We start from the raw sequence: 16,886 nt of genomic DNA on the forward strand, positions 1-16,886 counted from the left end.
CTTTTATTGTGGGAGATATTTGAGAGGTGAGTAAAAATCACTGAACATATTTTATTTTAGGTGGCATGTAAATGGGTCCCATAAGGTGCAATGATTACTTTATTGAGATATTTTATTATATAATTTGAGATATTTGAGAGTAAGATATTTAATAGATGGAATCCATAAATATTTAGTTGAGGAGATATTTGATTGTGAGATCTAGGATGAGTTTGGTCCAAGTTATCATGTATAATCTTAGTTATGTGATTACCAAGTTATCACATAATTAAAGTTACGGCGAATAAAACATAACCAAATATTATTTGGTTCAACCTAAGTAATGCAACAAAAACTTGTTTGTTTGAAGATTTTAATAAATAACCTAGTTTAATATTTTACTATATTACCCTTAGTTACAAAACCAACCATATATTATTATTATTATTTAAATTCTACTTTTTGTTTTTATTTTTCCTTTTTCACGTTTTCTTTATTTTTATGTTTTTTTTTATTTTTTTTTAAATAAAGTTTTTTAAATATTTTTACGCTTTTTTTAAATTTTTTTTTTAAATTTTTTTTAAATTTTTATTTTTTATATATTTTTTTAATTTTGTACGTTTTCTTTTATTATTTTTTAGGTTTTTTTATTATTTTTTATTTTTTCTATTATTTTTTCTATTTTTCTTTTTTATCACATTTTTTATCTTATTTGAATGTATTTTGGATAAAAAAATTTCGTTAGCCCCGGAATCAAGAAAAATCTTAATTTTATGAGATTTTCCGATTTCGGGTTGCATGCCCCTTTTGTTGACGTATCGGGCATGGAACATTATTCGGGAATCATCGATTACCTAAAGCAAACAGAATTTTCGTTGATAACCTTAGATGGATAACCAAAGTTATCAAGGATAACTCCTAACCAAACGCACCCTATATTTGATTGATGATATGGACATGTGAACTACAAATATTTGTTGGACACCAAACAATCTGTAGCCGGAGATATATAGGGTATTTAGCTGAATTGAAAATTACACCGAATTCAAATTCAACTTACAATTGAGATGACCTGAGCTGATAATCTCAGGCTGCCAGCAGGGGCTGGTTTTGAGCAAATCGTCCGAGCAGCAAGTCAGGTCAGCAACTCGGGTCGGCAGACCAGCTCGGCGGGTCGGCAGACCAGCTCGGCGGGTCGGCAGCTCAGCTCGGCGGGTCGGCAGCTCGGGTCGACAGGTCAGCAGCTCAGCCGAACAGCAGGTCAGGATGGCAGCTCAGCCGAACAACAGGTCAAGTCGGCAGCTCAGTACGAACAGCAGGTCAGGTCGGCAGTGAAACGGCCACCGTTTCACTCATTATTATCCGTTTTACAGCAACAAAAAGTTCAACGTGGCAAAATGTTGGTTGTTCTGCTTGGGCAAATTTTTGCCCCGACCGGTCCGGCATTCGTGTGCGCAGGTCGCGCTCGCGCACGAGTCAACTTGGTTCAATGCAATCCGGGCCCTGGATTTGCACCCCTCTGCGCACCCACGCGTGAGAGAGAGCCTCTCCCCATGCACTTGTTCACATCCTCAAAGTATGTGAATCAATATAAACCAACAAAAACCACTTGAAACTTCCAATGTGGGACTAAAGTCCCCATTCACAATGAAACTTCTTCTCTTCCTCCTCTTCTCCATTCACACTTAATCAACAATATTTAGTATTATTACGGAGACTCTTACCAGTTACCACCACATTTATTGCATCCAAAATTGTAGAAAATTGAATTAATAATATTTCAGTGATTCAAATTTTATTAGAATTTAGTTTTAGGCATAATCGTTTTGAATCATGTGGCAAAAGGTGATTCGCTCGCCCCCAGCACTCCCACCAACCCGTCCTTAGGTTAACACGGAAGAGGTAAATCATGGATGGCTACTAGCCATTAGTGTAAATGACCAAGACATGAAAGAGGTTATGCTCGATCACGCCGAATTTCGATCCCAAAACCTCATATAACAATACCTCATATCTTAACCATCACACCGTCCCGAAAAAACATATTTTGAATCATAAGAATATATAAAGGTGATTGTTCTGTTCATAAAAGCGTTGCATACGTAACATTAGTTGATTTATTAAATTTTAATCGCCGAACCTTATTTCTTTAAAGTTATCAAATATTCTTAAGACAAATAATGAATAAAAGCAGGTTAAAAAAGGTGGTGGGTGGACAAGGACTCGTACGCTTGGAAAGCAAAAGTATAAGAGCAGGAAAATGTGAATTTTTCTTCAATAAGAAAACCCCAAATCCACATAACTAGAAGAAAATTTCTAGTTCATGGGAAAAATAACCTCAGCTTGGCTTCCAATGAGCAAAGTGTCCAAATTCCGAAAGAAAATAAAGTTTATTCGCCGCTGTTCATTGCCTTATTAGATTTTTTTTTTTTGCTCTCCTACTTGGAGTTTCCCTCAGTGCCTGAAGTGTCGAACGTTCGTGAAGAGAAGTGAAACTCCATATTTGTTACAACACTCTACAGCATCTCCATCTTTTATGCTCCCTCCAGGTTGTGCAATGACTCCGATGCCATTCTTGCATGCCTCTTCGACGGCGTCGTTCCAAGCTGCCAATGCAATAACGCCACGTTAATAATAAACCTCAGACAGAAAGGTTATCCAAATATAGACAACAGAAACTAAACAGTTGAAGCTCGCAGAAGTTATCTGTTAAGAAACCGGAAGCAACATCTGAGTCTTAAGTATTCTTACCAAATGGGAAGAAGGCATCACTGGCCAATGCAGCTCCTTTTGCCGCTTCTCCGGCTTTTCTAAAAGCAATCCTTAGGCTTTCCAGCCGATTCGGCTGCCCACTACCCATTCCCAACATGCAATTATCCTGCAAAAAGAGATCACTTGGCACTTCATCTGAATGATCATGGACAGCAAGGCAACAGACCATAAGACTTGGCAATATTACACAATACTATGAAGTATGAAGTTTATATGTAAGAACAAACAGGTGCAAATTCTCAGAAATGATACATTGGTCAATTGTCAGTCTCCTTTACTATTTTGCTTCAAATAAGAATTAGTAGATTGACTATTAATAATTTGGTCAAGCAAAAAGATGTTCCAGAAAAAAAGAGTTAATGTTTACACCAGCTATTACTGAAATTGTACTCGCCCACTCAAGAATCAGTTATTATAAATATACCAGCTTATAAAGCAAATTGATTTTGAACAATCCAATGAAAATGAAATATTATCAAATTGCTTCAACACTAAAAGAATGGTGGTTGAAATACAAAAGCGTAATGGCACGAACAAGTTTATAATTGACAAATGAAAACTGATATTGCTGAAGTCAACTTTGGGAGCACACTACCTATGGTCTAAAATGCTTGGTGAGAATTCACACAACTTGCATATAAAGCCAATTGCAATAACACTTCAATGAGGTTTTTGCCAACTCACAGACAAGCTACTTCCCCAAGATTACCATTATGTAAACATGATAGAGGATTCCTTTTTGTTCTTATCCAGACTAGAACCGTTGCACGCTTCATAACAAATTGGCATGATGATGCTAGCATAGCAGCATCCTTCGCAATGCCAACTCATGCCAAAAGTGTAAAAAATATCCAGGCACCTTTTGGCCTGCCAACACTTATGACCCATAATGATATGATGCAAAGAGAGTATCAACAAAATCAATATAATTTACTATTATTTCTTCTTGTCAACTATATATCAGGAACTAAAGCTCATAATCATTGTTGGTAACGATATAAACAATTTTGATGGAAATATTCTTACAATAACTATGAATGTGTTCTGGTAGTCAAATTAAAAACAGCTTTTTACCAAAAGGAGCGGCCACGTTTCCTTATTTACTAAAAGAAACACCCTAGTTTCAAAACTACCAAAAAGAGCATCAAAAACAATGTTATTCCCTTCCTACCCCTCCCGCCAACCTCCTAAATCCCACGCTGTTTTTCAATGCATAAGCCTGATATGGGAAAATATCAGGCCTACCTGGGCTTGATATTTTACATATCAAGCCCAACGTGCATGATATAAGAAAATATCAAGCCCAGACTAGGCCTGATATGGGAAAATATATTAGGCCCTTTTTAATCCTGGAGAGAGGGAATGCATTGGAAAACGACGAGAGAGAGAGGGTATTTAGGAGGTTGGCGGGAGGGGTAGGAAGGGAATAACATTATTTTTGGTACTCTTTTTGGTAGTTTTAAAACTAGGGTGCTCTTTTGAATAAATAAAGAAACGTGACCGCTCCTTTTGGTAAAAAGCCGAATTAAAAAATAGAACATGGGGAGATTTTAAGTTGAAACATACATTTTACATGAGGCAGTCAAATCTTGCCTAGCATATGCACAAGCAGTCATGGCTCAAGCTAGGTACAAATCAAGATACAAAAAAGGCGGAATCCGCCGCCCCGACGGCCCCCTACGCCTGCCCCACGGTGATGTAGGAGGAGGGTTAATCAGGGTGAATGCTGGGCTGACAAGTGGCTGGGGTTCGAGGCTTTAAGCCGGCAGACGGGGATATTATCCCACATTGCAACCGTCGACACTCGAACCGCTGCGTCATGATACAACTTCCCAGCCACTTACCAACTGATCCAGCCCCTGGGGGCAAGCTAGGTACAAATCAAGAATTTATTAGGAGTGGAATTTATGTGATGTGTGGTGTCAATAGTAATTGGCGGTAAAGGAATTTGTTAGAGTTTGATATATGTGCTAGTGTATGCTGTGTGAACCGTATGAGAAGCAGCGTTTAACAATTCATGTAGAGAGAGGAACTAGAACATGCAGCCTATATACTTAAAGCATGACAATGAGTTCGATTGGAAAGCAGTCTCTTCCTTTTTATCATTCTTACAGAAGATCATGGGCTCTCTTATTCTCATCTATAAGCTCCCTTAACCATCAACTGTGGCCTGATCAAGGAACATTGCATGCAATTTCATTACTAAATTTAGCAGCATGGTAACGATGCTAGATGTTGCAGCTTGCTTAGAAGTCAAAAGAAGTTCAAATCCAAATGGCTTGGCATGATAGATAAAACTAATAAGTAATAAATAACTAAAATGCTACATAATTTAATAATCTACAACTTAATTAGGAGTGACTTACTGTTAGGAAGTAGATACAATTAAAGGGTGGGTGAAAATACCTTAGCTATTACTATGGCATTACTCTTTACATGTTTGACACAGAGCCATGCAAACTCTGCATCGTGAAGCTCGGCATCCTCTGGAACTCTTTCAGACATGATTGAGAATTTGATATTTTCAGGGGTTAAGTCATCAGACTCCTGGGCCAACCATCCACCACCAACTTGTCGAAGTGACAATAGTCCCTGCCCAGTCTTCTTTGCCTCGAGAATCCTCAAAGCCTTTGACTTCCCTCGAAGGATCTCAAGTCCTTTTTCAGTGTATTGAGGTGCAACTACAATCTCATAAAACATTCGAGTAGTACCATCTATAGGGCTTCTAAATTCCCTGAGCTCCTTCGCCAGGTCCTAGAAATGTAAAGTTACAAGATGAATTGATAAGAATAATAGGAAAGTCAGTGATTGAATTACAGTTCTATTTTTATTTTTCTACTGCAAACCAATAAAATATTGAGCAACCATAATCTTCATGTCTATGTTGCTTACCTCATCTATCGTTGTGTTGAAAGCAACAATGCCACCAAAAGCACTGACAGGATCAGCCTTTACAGCTAATCTATATGCCTCAAGTATGTCTTGCCGTGATGCTACCCCACATGGATTTGTGTGCTTGACAATCACACAAGTAGGACTCTTGAATTCTGATACACAATTCCAAGCAGCATCCGCATCCAAGAAATTGTTGTAAGACATTTCCTGTACCAAAGGAGTCAACAAATGAGGTTAACAAAACAAAAGATAAAGAACAAGGCCTAAAAAACTAAAGGGTTTAAAATATGAACTTACACATTGTGAAGAACCAAAGATAAGTTTTGTTTGCTATCAGATATGAAATAAATACCCAACAATAAGATCACCCAGATCAATGATTTCATGAAAAAGAAATATAGCACTTATATGTGTTATAAAATTGTGCTTTCACCTAAAAACAAGAAAAAACACATGAATTTTAACTGCTTTGGATGTACAGTCAGCCTTACAAGTCTACAAGGACTTCCTCTATACCAAATGGATAGCAATCAAAATTGAAATACATTGCAAGTTTGCAACCATGACATAAAATCACCATTAGCTACTTTGTTGACGTAAAGCTTCTATGTAATAAACATATGTAGACAACTTAAAGCCACTGAATTCCAAAACTAGAATGGATTTACAATCAAATTTAAGCCTAATTAGCCTCAGTTAAGATCTAGTCAGATCTCTAATCGTTTTAATTTAAGATTAGACTGTGTAAACTCCAGTTAAATCGAGTCAGAGCCAAATTCAAACTGAATTGGGTTATTACACAAGTATATTCATGCAAAATTAAGTTACTAGGTTTTTTCTTCCATTGCGTAACAGAATTTTTCTAATGGTACTACCATCATGTAACAGATTCTTTTATATTGGCTAAACAAATTTAATTTCTTATATGTTGGGTTTAATTAATGATTAGGCTAACTAGTTTTAATGGGTTATTTAATTTGAGATGGGGGTTCTTTCTGCTTTCAGAATCATATATAATAAGATTAATCCAACATTCAACAACCAAGCCTTATCATACTAGATAGGGTCGGCATATAATAAGATTAATAGTAAATCAAAATAATAAATCATGATTCTTTTTCTTTGATTCATACAAATGAGAAGTAATAAGGCACAAGTCATCGATTGTACACCATTATAACAACTATGCCCAAGAGGATAATCAACCAAAATTGTCAACAAGACCATTGTCCAAACCACTATAGCAATTATCTGATAGGTTGCAATATCAAGGAAGTTCATTAATTAATCCAACACAGTTGTAAATAGTGACAATAAATTACATTGGCAAGCAAACAGATAGATTTTACCATCTTTTACCCCAGTAGAATATAAGAAAGTTGAATCTCTGAATCAAACGAGTTCTTTTACCTTTCCATGATGCTGTATAGCAGTGGCAATGCCACCTGCATGAACAAGAGATATACTCTTGTCGGCATAAAACGCAGCTTTCTGATGGGGATTTTCCCCATATCTAAGTGTAGATTTTAGTGAAAGGGGCACTGTTAAACTGGGAGGAAACTTTTCTCCTAAAAGAAAATTGCAGAGAAAGGGAAAAAAATCATATTATAAACATGTATAAAGCGAATAATTCATAGAAAATGATAAGCCATGCTTACCATCCTCTATTTGTTTCCATAACCACTCTGACACTGCTGAATCATAAGATGCGACATGTTGAAAAGCTTTCCATGCCAATTTCTTACGAAATTCCTGATTGTCTTGTTTTCCTTTCAGAAAGTCTAAGACAGTAGGATAGTCATCATGGTCAACAACAACCAATACATCCTTGTGATTCTGCCAAAACAAAGTCATCCTCGTGATTCTACAAAAATAAATACTTATCAACAAAGCAATTTAAATGCCCAAATGTTCAGTTCATTTTGGAACCTTAGCAGCAGCGCGTATCAATGTAGGCCCACCAATGTCAATATTCTCAACTCCATCTTCAAAAGCAATTGAAATAGTACCGGTAACTTTTTCATAGAAAGGGTACAAGTTCACCACCACAACATCAAATGTACCTGTGAAAATATCAACAAAGATTTATATTACGAATTTATTAGTATTTAAGTCATAAAAAATAACTCCATCCAAACACTAAAATAAATTGAATAAAATAATTGTCTAAAAGAACATATATGAAAAAATGTCTAGAACGTTAAGTATAGCATACCAATGTCATGGTTACTTAAAGCATCCATGTGGTGACTATAATCTCTACGAGCAAGAATACCACCATGTATACTAGGGTGTAAAGTTTTCACACGGCCATCAAGCTGCAGAAATTAAATTGCTTTAAGTGAGACATTATGGAGCTATACAAAGAAAAGTGATCATAGGACATTGAGTACTCCAAGAGGAGATAGAAATTAAGAGAAAGTCTTCTGAGAAAATGACCATACCACAGCCTATAGTTTTCTCATACACACGATTTATAATATAGAAGTTACTTCCTTCAGTAGATCTTATATCTTAAGATTCTTAGGATTGACTATAATGTGCCAAGACAAAATAATCTCTAACACAAACAAAACTGAATGTTCATAATTAGTAGTAGGACTGCTCACCAAAGTAGCTGGCAAATGGGTGTAGATTACATAATGAATTTAAGGATGAAAACTACAGAATATACTAAAAGGCTCTGATACTTGGATTCTTCAGCAATCCCCTCAATACCCGTGTTGGACACCAACCACTCACAAACACTGACATCACTATTGATCATGTTGGACACTTAAAACTACACACATCAAATACTAGTACATCGTTACCAGTAACATAGTGAAAAGCTTATTAATTTAAAACACATTTTGATTGTATAAGAATGTAATAAAATAGACAATTGAGAACTAAGTCACCTATTATCTGACATAAGCACGTCATGACATGGTTAAGTATGATTATGTACCAGTCCAGTCTACTAGTCAAACCACATGTCTATAGTTTATTGTGCAATCATACTACTCATCGTAAAAAAAAAAAGAAATATATGACACTAAATTGAAGGAAGAATTGATGGGTCAATATGGTTATCATTGACAAAGCTTGCAATCTGGTTTAACTGAATAGAGCAACCTACGCAACATGGAATTTTGAATCTCCACTTTGAGAAGTGAATAGAAATGAACTGGTGCCTGTTCAAGTTTGAAGTACATGAAATTCATGACTGTCTAATATTTAGTAGCTGACTCTCATTTAATCATTTGACAATAAGTCAAGTTTGAATTCTATGAAAATAATAACTTTCTGCATAGATATCTAGTGATTACTTAACCATAGTTGCTTACTTCCCCGCCCTCAAAAAGCACATTGTTAGTAATTGGAGATTATTATATTCTAGTTAAGAAACAATCTAAGCATGCTCATCCACTTCAAACAAAAACTGTAACTAGGTCAGTAAGCACCTTTTAGAAATAAACACTGGTAAAGTCAAAGAATCAAGTTACATTTAAAAATAATAACTGAAAGTTGCAAGCCTGCAAAATTATATTAGCCAAGTTTAGGAAGAAGCTTAAGATAACTAACGAAAAATACCATTTCTGGGAAATGGGTTATCTCTTCAACTTTAGTCACAGGGATACCAGCTTCTTCTAAAGCAGATGCTGTTCCACCAGTTGAGACAATAGTGTATCTACATTACAAGTAATTATTTTTAAAAAAAATCTAGGAAACTATAAAATATGCAAAATGTTGATGGATATTTAGCTATGTCCAAGCTTTAAGCAGTTTTAGGACAGTTTGCATGATAAAATTAGGGCTTATTCATCCAAAGGGAATTTACCATTAGATGCTTAAGCAGCTATCGCCTTATATGAAATATTAACCTAACCTTTCTTGGAAAATCAATGGGCAAGAAATTGATTTATATATGGCTGTGTTATGGACTGAGCTGATGCAACAAAAGAGAATCTAAAGCCCATCAAATACAAGACAAACACGCACGGCAAATTTAGAAAGAAGGGTGCATATCAAGAGAATTGATTCAGCTATAGTTATAGTAATTGATTTTATTTGAGTCAAGTATCTTTTATTTTAAGTAGAATTGAGTCTAGTATCTTTTTATTTTTGGTAAGAATAAACCTTTCTTATTTAGGGGTTGTTTTCTTCCTTCGTCAAGAAGGAACATCCTAGTTATATTTAAATGGCCGGAATAATGTAATAAACATTATCATTGAATTTACAAAAAGAAATCAAATCCATAGATCAAGAGGTTCTCTAATTTCCTCGAGCTTCAAATCCCCCACCGCCATAAGTCATCAAGGTCGTAAAACCAAGAAGACGAAGATTGATCCTGCCGACCAGCCAATAATCATCCCATTACACGATCCATAGCCAAGGGTTTCAACAAATTGGTATCAGAGCCCATCGTAATGGGTGACTCACAAGTACTTCAACAACGTTTTGATGTGTTTCTCAAAATCTACCAGGAGGACAAAGCTACCAATGAAAAACGGCAGTAGCTCATTCATGCTCAACTAGAGGAATTGTCGAAAAGCTTTTCTAATCTACACTCGCACAACAACCAGCGAGGTGAAGAGAGCAACAACCATCCCAATCCACAAGGGCACCGCTGGAAAGGGTATCATGGCCATGAGGAGGGATCCTCATATATACCACGATATTCGAAATTAGATTTCCCACGTTATGATGGTCAGTTTGATCCTTTGGGATGGCTCAATCGATGCAACCATTTTTTTCGCCATCAACGCACTTCGAAGGAAGCAAAGGTGGGCCTAACCTCATTCCATCTCGAGGGAGATGGCCAACTATGATTCATCAAACTCGAGCGTGATCGATCTCATATTCAATGGGAAGAATTCAAAGATCAATGTAATATGAGGTTTGGGCCACCTATTCGCAACAACAAATTGGATGAGCTTATAAAATTCAACAATCAGAATCCGTGAAAGACTACCAGCGAAAGTTCAAACAATTGGCGGCACGAGAGAGTTCCTCAACCTCACAACAAGAAGTGCAAATATTCATTAATGGCCTCCAAGATCATATTGTTGTGGAAGTCGAGCTTTACCACCAAGAAGATCTCACTTCGACTATGAATTTTGCCCGTTTTTATGAACACCGCTCTAAACGATTTGACTCGACCATCACACAGTGGCGCGCCCACGTCCTGCCACCGAAGTAACCATTTATCAAATGATTAAATCGGACAAAAATGGAAGAATGGCATGCCAAGGGCCTTTGTTTTAATTACGACAAACTTTACACTCCCGGTCACCGTTGCAAACGTCTTTTTTTGGCTTGAGGGATTAGAAGATTATGATGAACAGAACCACGTCGAGGATGTTGAAATTTCCATCAATGCGATCACTAACACCAATGCTCCTCAAACCATGCAGATTCAAGGACAAATTAATCACACCCCCTTGCACCTCATCGACTCAGGAAGCACTCATTGCTTTTTAAATTCAGCACTTGCATCCATCTTGGGCTTATGTTGACAAACGTCTTACACTCTAGGTGGTCGTAGCTAATGGGCGACGACTACAATGCCTTGGGGTCTGCCGCAATGTCTTTATCCATTTGAGTGATCACAAATTTAATGTAGAATTCTTCATTCTACCATTGGGGGACATTGGAACAGTGTTGGGAGTCAACTGGCTTCGCACCCTTGGTCCCATCCTTGGGATTTCTCCCAAATGCGCATGAACTTTCAACATATCGGCCGCGCCATCTATTTACCAGGATTGGGTGCTACTCTAATGGCAGAAGTGGCCTCTCTCGCAACAGCTACCCTTCCAAAAGTTCATGAAAAACAACTACGACAGATTCTGGAAAAGTATGCTGTAATTTTTAAAGAACCCAGCGGCCTTCCACCTTTTCGCAAGTGCTGCCACATAATTTTACTTGAACAAGGTACCAACCTTATCGTGGTGCATCCTTATAGATACCCACATACGCAGAAAGATGAAATCGAGCATAATGACATGACTGCCAAGGGCCTGATTAGACAAAGCACATCTCCTTTCTCTTCGGCAGTTTTATTGGTAAGCAGACGACACATAGCGCTTCGTAATTTTTGGGGCTCACGAGGTACTATCGTAAATTTATCCAAGGATATGGAGTGTTGGCGCCCCTCTAACTAGCTTCTTGCGAAGGAACTCTTTTGAATGGAATGAGGCGGCGGAATTGGTATTCCAAAAGCTAAAGATCACTCTTACTTCCATACCCCGATTTCTCTAAGTCATTTGCGGTGGATTGTGATGCCTTAGATATGGGGATTGTTGCAATTCTCCAGCAAGAAGGGATTGTGATGCCTTAGATATTGGATCTCTTGGGAAGAATTTTATTACAATACTGGTTATCACACGTCCCTCAAAGCTACCCCATTCGAGATCGTGTATGGGTGATCACCTCCACACCTATTATCATATTTGGCCGATACTTCTCATATTGAATCAGTAGATCAAGAGCTACAAACTCGAGAACAACTTCTGAAGAATCTACGAGAAAACCTTCTTGCGGCTCAAAATCGCATGAACCTTCAATATGATTCATCCCATCAGGAGGTACAATTTGAGATAGGAGATATGGTGTTGTTAAAGCTTCAGCCTTATTGCCAAGTAAGTTTAGCGTCCAAGAACCATTCAAAACTGTCTCCTCACTTTTATGGGCCTTTTAAAATCATTGATTGTGTGGGTCGTGTCGCTTACAAACTCCAATTACCCGACCACGCCAAGTTCCACCCAATTTTTCATGTGTCTTCTTTAAATAAATATCACAGCAGCATCCCTAACTTCCCAACTCTTCCACTCATACATCAGGAAGATTACATTTCTTCTCCTCTAGCGGTTCTTGACTATCGCTCACACTGTGGACTCTTCCAAATTCTGGTTCATTGGGGGGCTTATCCCCTGTCGAGGCTTCATGGGAAGATGCAGTGGCTATCATGGAACACTACCCATCATTCGTGTTTGCGGACAAACCCGTTTCTCAGGGAAGGAGTCATGTTATGGACCAAGCCCATGCAACAAAAGAGAATCCGGAACCTATCAAATACAAGAGATACACGCACGACAAATTTAGAAAGCATGGTGCATATCAAGAGAATTGATTCAGCTATAGTAATTTAAGGTAATTGATTTTATTTGAGTTAAGTATCTTTTATTTTAAGTAGAATTGAGTCATGTATCTTTTTAATTTTTTGGTAAGAAAAAACCTTTCTTATTCAGGGGTTGTTTTCTTCCTTCATAGAGAAGGAACGTCCTAGTTGTATTTAAATGGCTGGAATAATGCAATAAAGATTATCGTTGAGTTTACAAATCAAATCCATAGATTGAGAGGTTCTCTAATTTCCTCGAGCCTCAAATCCCCCTACCACCATAGGCCGTCAAGGTTGTAAAACCAAGAAGACGAAGATTGATCCTGCCAATTAGTCGATAAATTGTCCCATTACACGATCCATAGCCAAGGGTCTCAACAAGATGCTTAACAAGCACTATCCAGGTTTAAAGGTAAACAACGACATCCTAATTTATAATAGATTTTGGTTCTTTTCCATTACTAGCTAACTAGCACATAATCAGCTTATCATGGTGTTTGCTACCATGTATTAATTGAGTAATCAAACAGACCATTGAGAATAACAATTTCTAAACGAAGAAAAAAGTCATCAAAGTCTCATGGACATTCTAGGGGGAAAAAAAGTAAGGCAATTTGTATCCATCAATTTTTATATTTTTCTTAATGTAAAGGGATGGAAATATTTACTATGCTCTTCTAAGATCTAAATAACTATATTGTTACATGGAAGAACACATGGTAATGAAACTCTGATATCCAAGACAAACATGAAATTTCAATAAAATGTTCAACTCACCCTAAACCTTGAAGTCCATGTCCAAGAAAAGCTAAATCTCGCTTATTTGACAATGATATCAATGCTCGCTTTTGTCCTCCTAAAAAGCAAAGAAACATTAGCTCATTGCAAGAAGTAGTTCAATCAATAATACATTTAAGTCAATGCACTGGTACTACACAATAAATAAAACTAGAATTATGTAATTTCCCTATAACAGTGCACAAGTTGGGATGAAGTTTGAACATGAGATCAGATTACATACTAGCAAATTTAAATGTCATCACCAGGAAGGCCTAGTGAAAAGGAAATCAAAAAAGAACCAGCCCAGTAATCCATGCCACCAAAATTTTGTCCTGTTAGGTGTCATATATTATGCCAGTGTAAAAGAAACACTGAATCAAGCAAGAAAATACTCCATAACTAGTGGCCAACCACAGCACAAGCACACAGGTGCAACAACAAGAAGCCACGAGGACAAATTATTTGGAGCTGGCTATATGGATCTTGTTGTATTAATGAACTTGACGTAAGATTATACCACTAGCATTGGATTATTTATGTCGCTTTAATTATGTTAAGTAGAGCCACTTTAATCTACCTCTCGTCCTTAACTCTACTAGATTCAACTTGTACAGCTAAAGAATTCAACATTCATCTTTGAACATCTCTCATATCATTTTAATATCTTTCTCTCAATTTATCACTGGAATCACACCTAATTGATCTAAGATAGTATCATAGTAGTATTTTTATTCTCGTTTTTGGTATCTCAACTCATTATCTTTAGCCCTCTCATTTCTACCACTTACTTTTTGTGCATGCTGTTTGACTTCATAACACTGACTCAAATCATGATTGGACAGGCCACAATTTTGCAATAACAAAATTGCTCATCCCAAGGGCACAAACAATAAATATAAACTCCAGAAACTACTTGAAATTTCTGAAAATTCACTCTTTATATCACTATGTATATCTTCATCAAATTTCTTTTTATTGAATAATATAAGTTTTTATTCAAGGATAAATTTCAGTTTATTCAGGCATCCATTAGTTAGAAGCTTAGCTTTATCATCTATAAATAGCATGCAATCTAGAGGCTTGTCTTAAATGACTAATATGTTGCCCCCAGGCGTAGTGCAGACGGTGGGTGCATGGTATCTCTGGCGTAATGGTCAGGGGTCGATTCTCAGGAACTGACGACCTGGGATTTACCCCGCCATACGCGTATGACCTGTGTACCTGCATGAACCTCCCTCCATATCCGTGGGGCCGGCACTAGGGGAGCCGCTAAGGTAGCGGATCTATCTTTAAATGACTAATATGTTCATCTAGAAAAAAATAGGTCCGGCACTACGGTCTGCACAGTTCAAAACTTGACACTAGAACCGTTTGCTATGGAGAATGAAAAGAAAACAGAAAGTGATCAGTACCAGGGGATAAAGAAGAAGAAGGGACATCCGTTTCCAGTTGCGCCATTGCCTTGATGATACCGTGCGGTGTAGAAGACAATCGACGCACAACAAAAGAAGGGATTAGGCGATTCTGTTGCCGGGAAACAAACAAAAATAAAAAGGTGTCATTTTTACCCTGGCAGCCAGTGCGAAAACAAATGAAAAACAAACGAAGAAAAAAAAAATCTCACTTGTAGTGCACGATCGAACCGCCGACGGTGAGCGTAAATAAAGCAGCGAGCAGATACGGCGGTGACAGTAGCAGGAGAGTGGGAGAGAGAGAGTTGCATACTTCAACTCTATTGCTCCGCCTGTGGCTGCAGCGGCTGGCAACAGGAAAGGGAATAACGTCTTGGTGGAGTGGAAGAGAAGGAGATGGCGACGATGGTTGCGGGGACGCGGGGAGTCGAGAAATGTAAAACCCTAACTCCAAACAAAGACCCCGGAAGAACACTGAGGAAAGATACGATCATACGATAACCAATTTTAAATAATTTAAAATAAAATTAAAATTTTTTCCTGTGCTTTTTTTTTCAACCGTAAATTTGATGCAACATGTTAGGAAATGATTTCTTTCCTAATTGCTACCTTTTATATTAATTTTTTGTTTTTTTACTTATACGCATTAATATCTTATTATTTAAAATACTTGCAAATTTTAATTTCCAAAAATGCTCCTTATTAATAGAATGTATTAATAATATCCCATAATACTGAAATTAAACTAAATAAAATTTATTAAAAAATCAAAATGAAATTATTGTGTTTAGTTAAAGATAATATAATCAAGTTTGTAACGTAATAAAATTTATTGAAAGAGTTATATATTATGCATGTAATATTTGATTACTCCCTATGTAATGTAATAAATATTCGGCTACGATAAGTGAATTCCTATACTAAATATATATAATAGTTAAAGAAGATAAATAAATAGTTAAATAAGAGTCAATGCACATTACAAAAAAAAAACAAGAAATCAAATTAAAAATAAATAGGAAAGAGAAGATTCAAGAGGCCTGTAATAATCAACATCAAAAAAGACGGATGAGCCAACTTGATATTTTTAGGCCTTATCATACAAAAAATACAAAGAATAGATTTCTAATTTTTTTTACTTCGTATCTTTGGGTCGGAGTAAATCAAGCGGCTAAGCTAAGAAGTTTTTAACTTTCTATTACATATCTGTTGAAATCAACATTTGTATGTTTCTGCTTGAGCCGTACGAGATGAAATTCTCATATACGGTTCTCCGAGGGGAGTTTCCTGTTTTTTTTTTTTCATTATTCCTTTATATACTAGTCATTATTCTAAGGGCTAATAACCATTTGTGATTTACCTCTTCCGTATTAGTCATGGAATGAATTAGCGAGGTGAAGATGAACACAGTCATCTTTTGTCAACTTTAATTAAAAGGTGTTTGTATTTTTTTATTTAGCATATATTACTTTATTATAAAGAATGTAATTCATCTTATTATAAAATAATAAAAAATATTATGTAATTTTTGCCGACAACGAGTCAACTAACAACGACAACGATGTCAATAACAACCAATGGTGACCGATGAAAACAGTCGATAGCGATAGAGACATTGACGATCGATTGGTATAAAAAATGAATTAAAAATATACTTAACATTTAAATTTTAATTAAACTTAAAATATAATTACGAGTCGACTAACAACGATGTCAATAACAACCAATGGTGACCGATGAAAACAGTCGATAGCGATAGAGACATTGACGACCGATTGGTATAAAAAATGAATTAAAAATATACTTAACATTTAAATTTTAATTAAACATTAAACTTAAAATATAATTTATGACGGCCAATTGATATAGAAAATGGATTAAAAATATATTTAACATTTAAATTTTAATTAAACATTAAACTTAAAATATAATTAAATTACATGTTA

The 16,886-nt window shown here is 36.4% G+C and overlaps 1 protein-coding gene across 1 annotated transcript; it reads right to left on the reverse strand.

The window, feature by feature from the left end:
* Positions 1-2,226: 2,226 nt before the first annotated feature.
* LOC121992681 (bifunctional purine biosynthesis protein PurH-like) lies at positions 2,227-15,425 on the reverse strand. Its single transcript, XM_042547196.1, has 12 exons — positions 15,153-15,425; positions 14,941-15,052; positions 13,526-13,604; positions 9,223-9,319; positions 7,862-7,964; positions 7,576-7,709; positions 7,305-7,482; positions 7,057-7,214; positions 5,644-5,853; positions 5,158-5,505; positions 2,731-2,857; positions 2,227-2,585 (listed from the first exon to the last, which is right to left on the reverse strand). Exons 1-12 carry the CDS (start codon positions 15,249-15,251, stop codon positions 2,434-2,436), a joined length of 1,797 nt encoding a protein of 598 aa, XP_042403130.1. The 5' UTR covers positions 15,252-15,425; the 3' UTR covers positions 2,227-2,433.
* Positions 15,426-16,886: the final 1,461 nt, after the last annotated feature.

Source organism: Zingiber officinale, chromosome 6B, assembly GCF_018446385.1.
Source record: "Zingiber officinale cultivar Zhangliang chromosome 6B, Zo_v1.1, whole genome shotgun sequence".
NCBI lineage: Eukaryota > Viridiplantae > Streptophyta > Magnoliopsida > Zingiberales > Zingiberaceae > Zingiber > Zingiber officinale.

Excerpts from the sequence above, each read along its gene's own strand:
- LOC121992681 (XM_042547196.1), bottom strand. The coding sequence starts at position 15,251 with ATGCAACTCTCTCTCTCCCACTCTCCTGCTACTGTCACCGCCGTATCT. Across the intron at positions 15,053-15,152 it reads GGTTCGATCGTGCACTACAA|AATCGCCTAATCCCTTCTTT; the intron begins GTGAGATTTTTT and ends TCCCGGCAACAG. Across the intron at positions 7,965-9,222 it reads TAACCCATTTCCCAGAAATG|CTTGATGGCCGTGTGAAAAC; the intron begins GTATTTTTCGTT and ends TAATTTCTGCAG.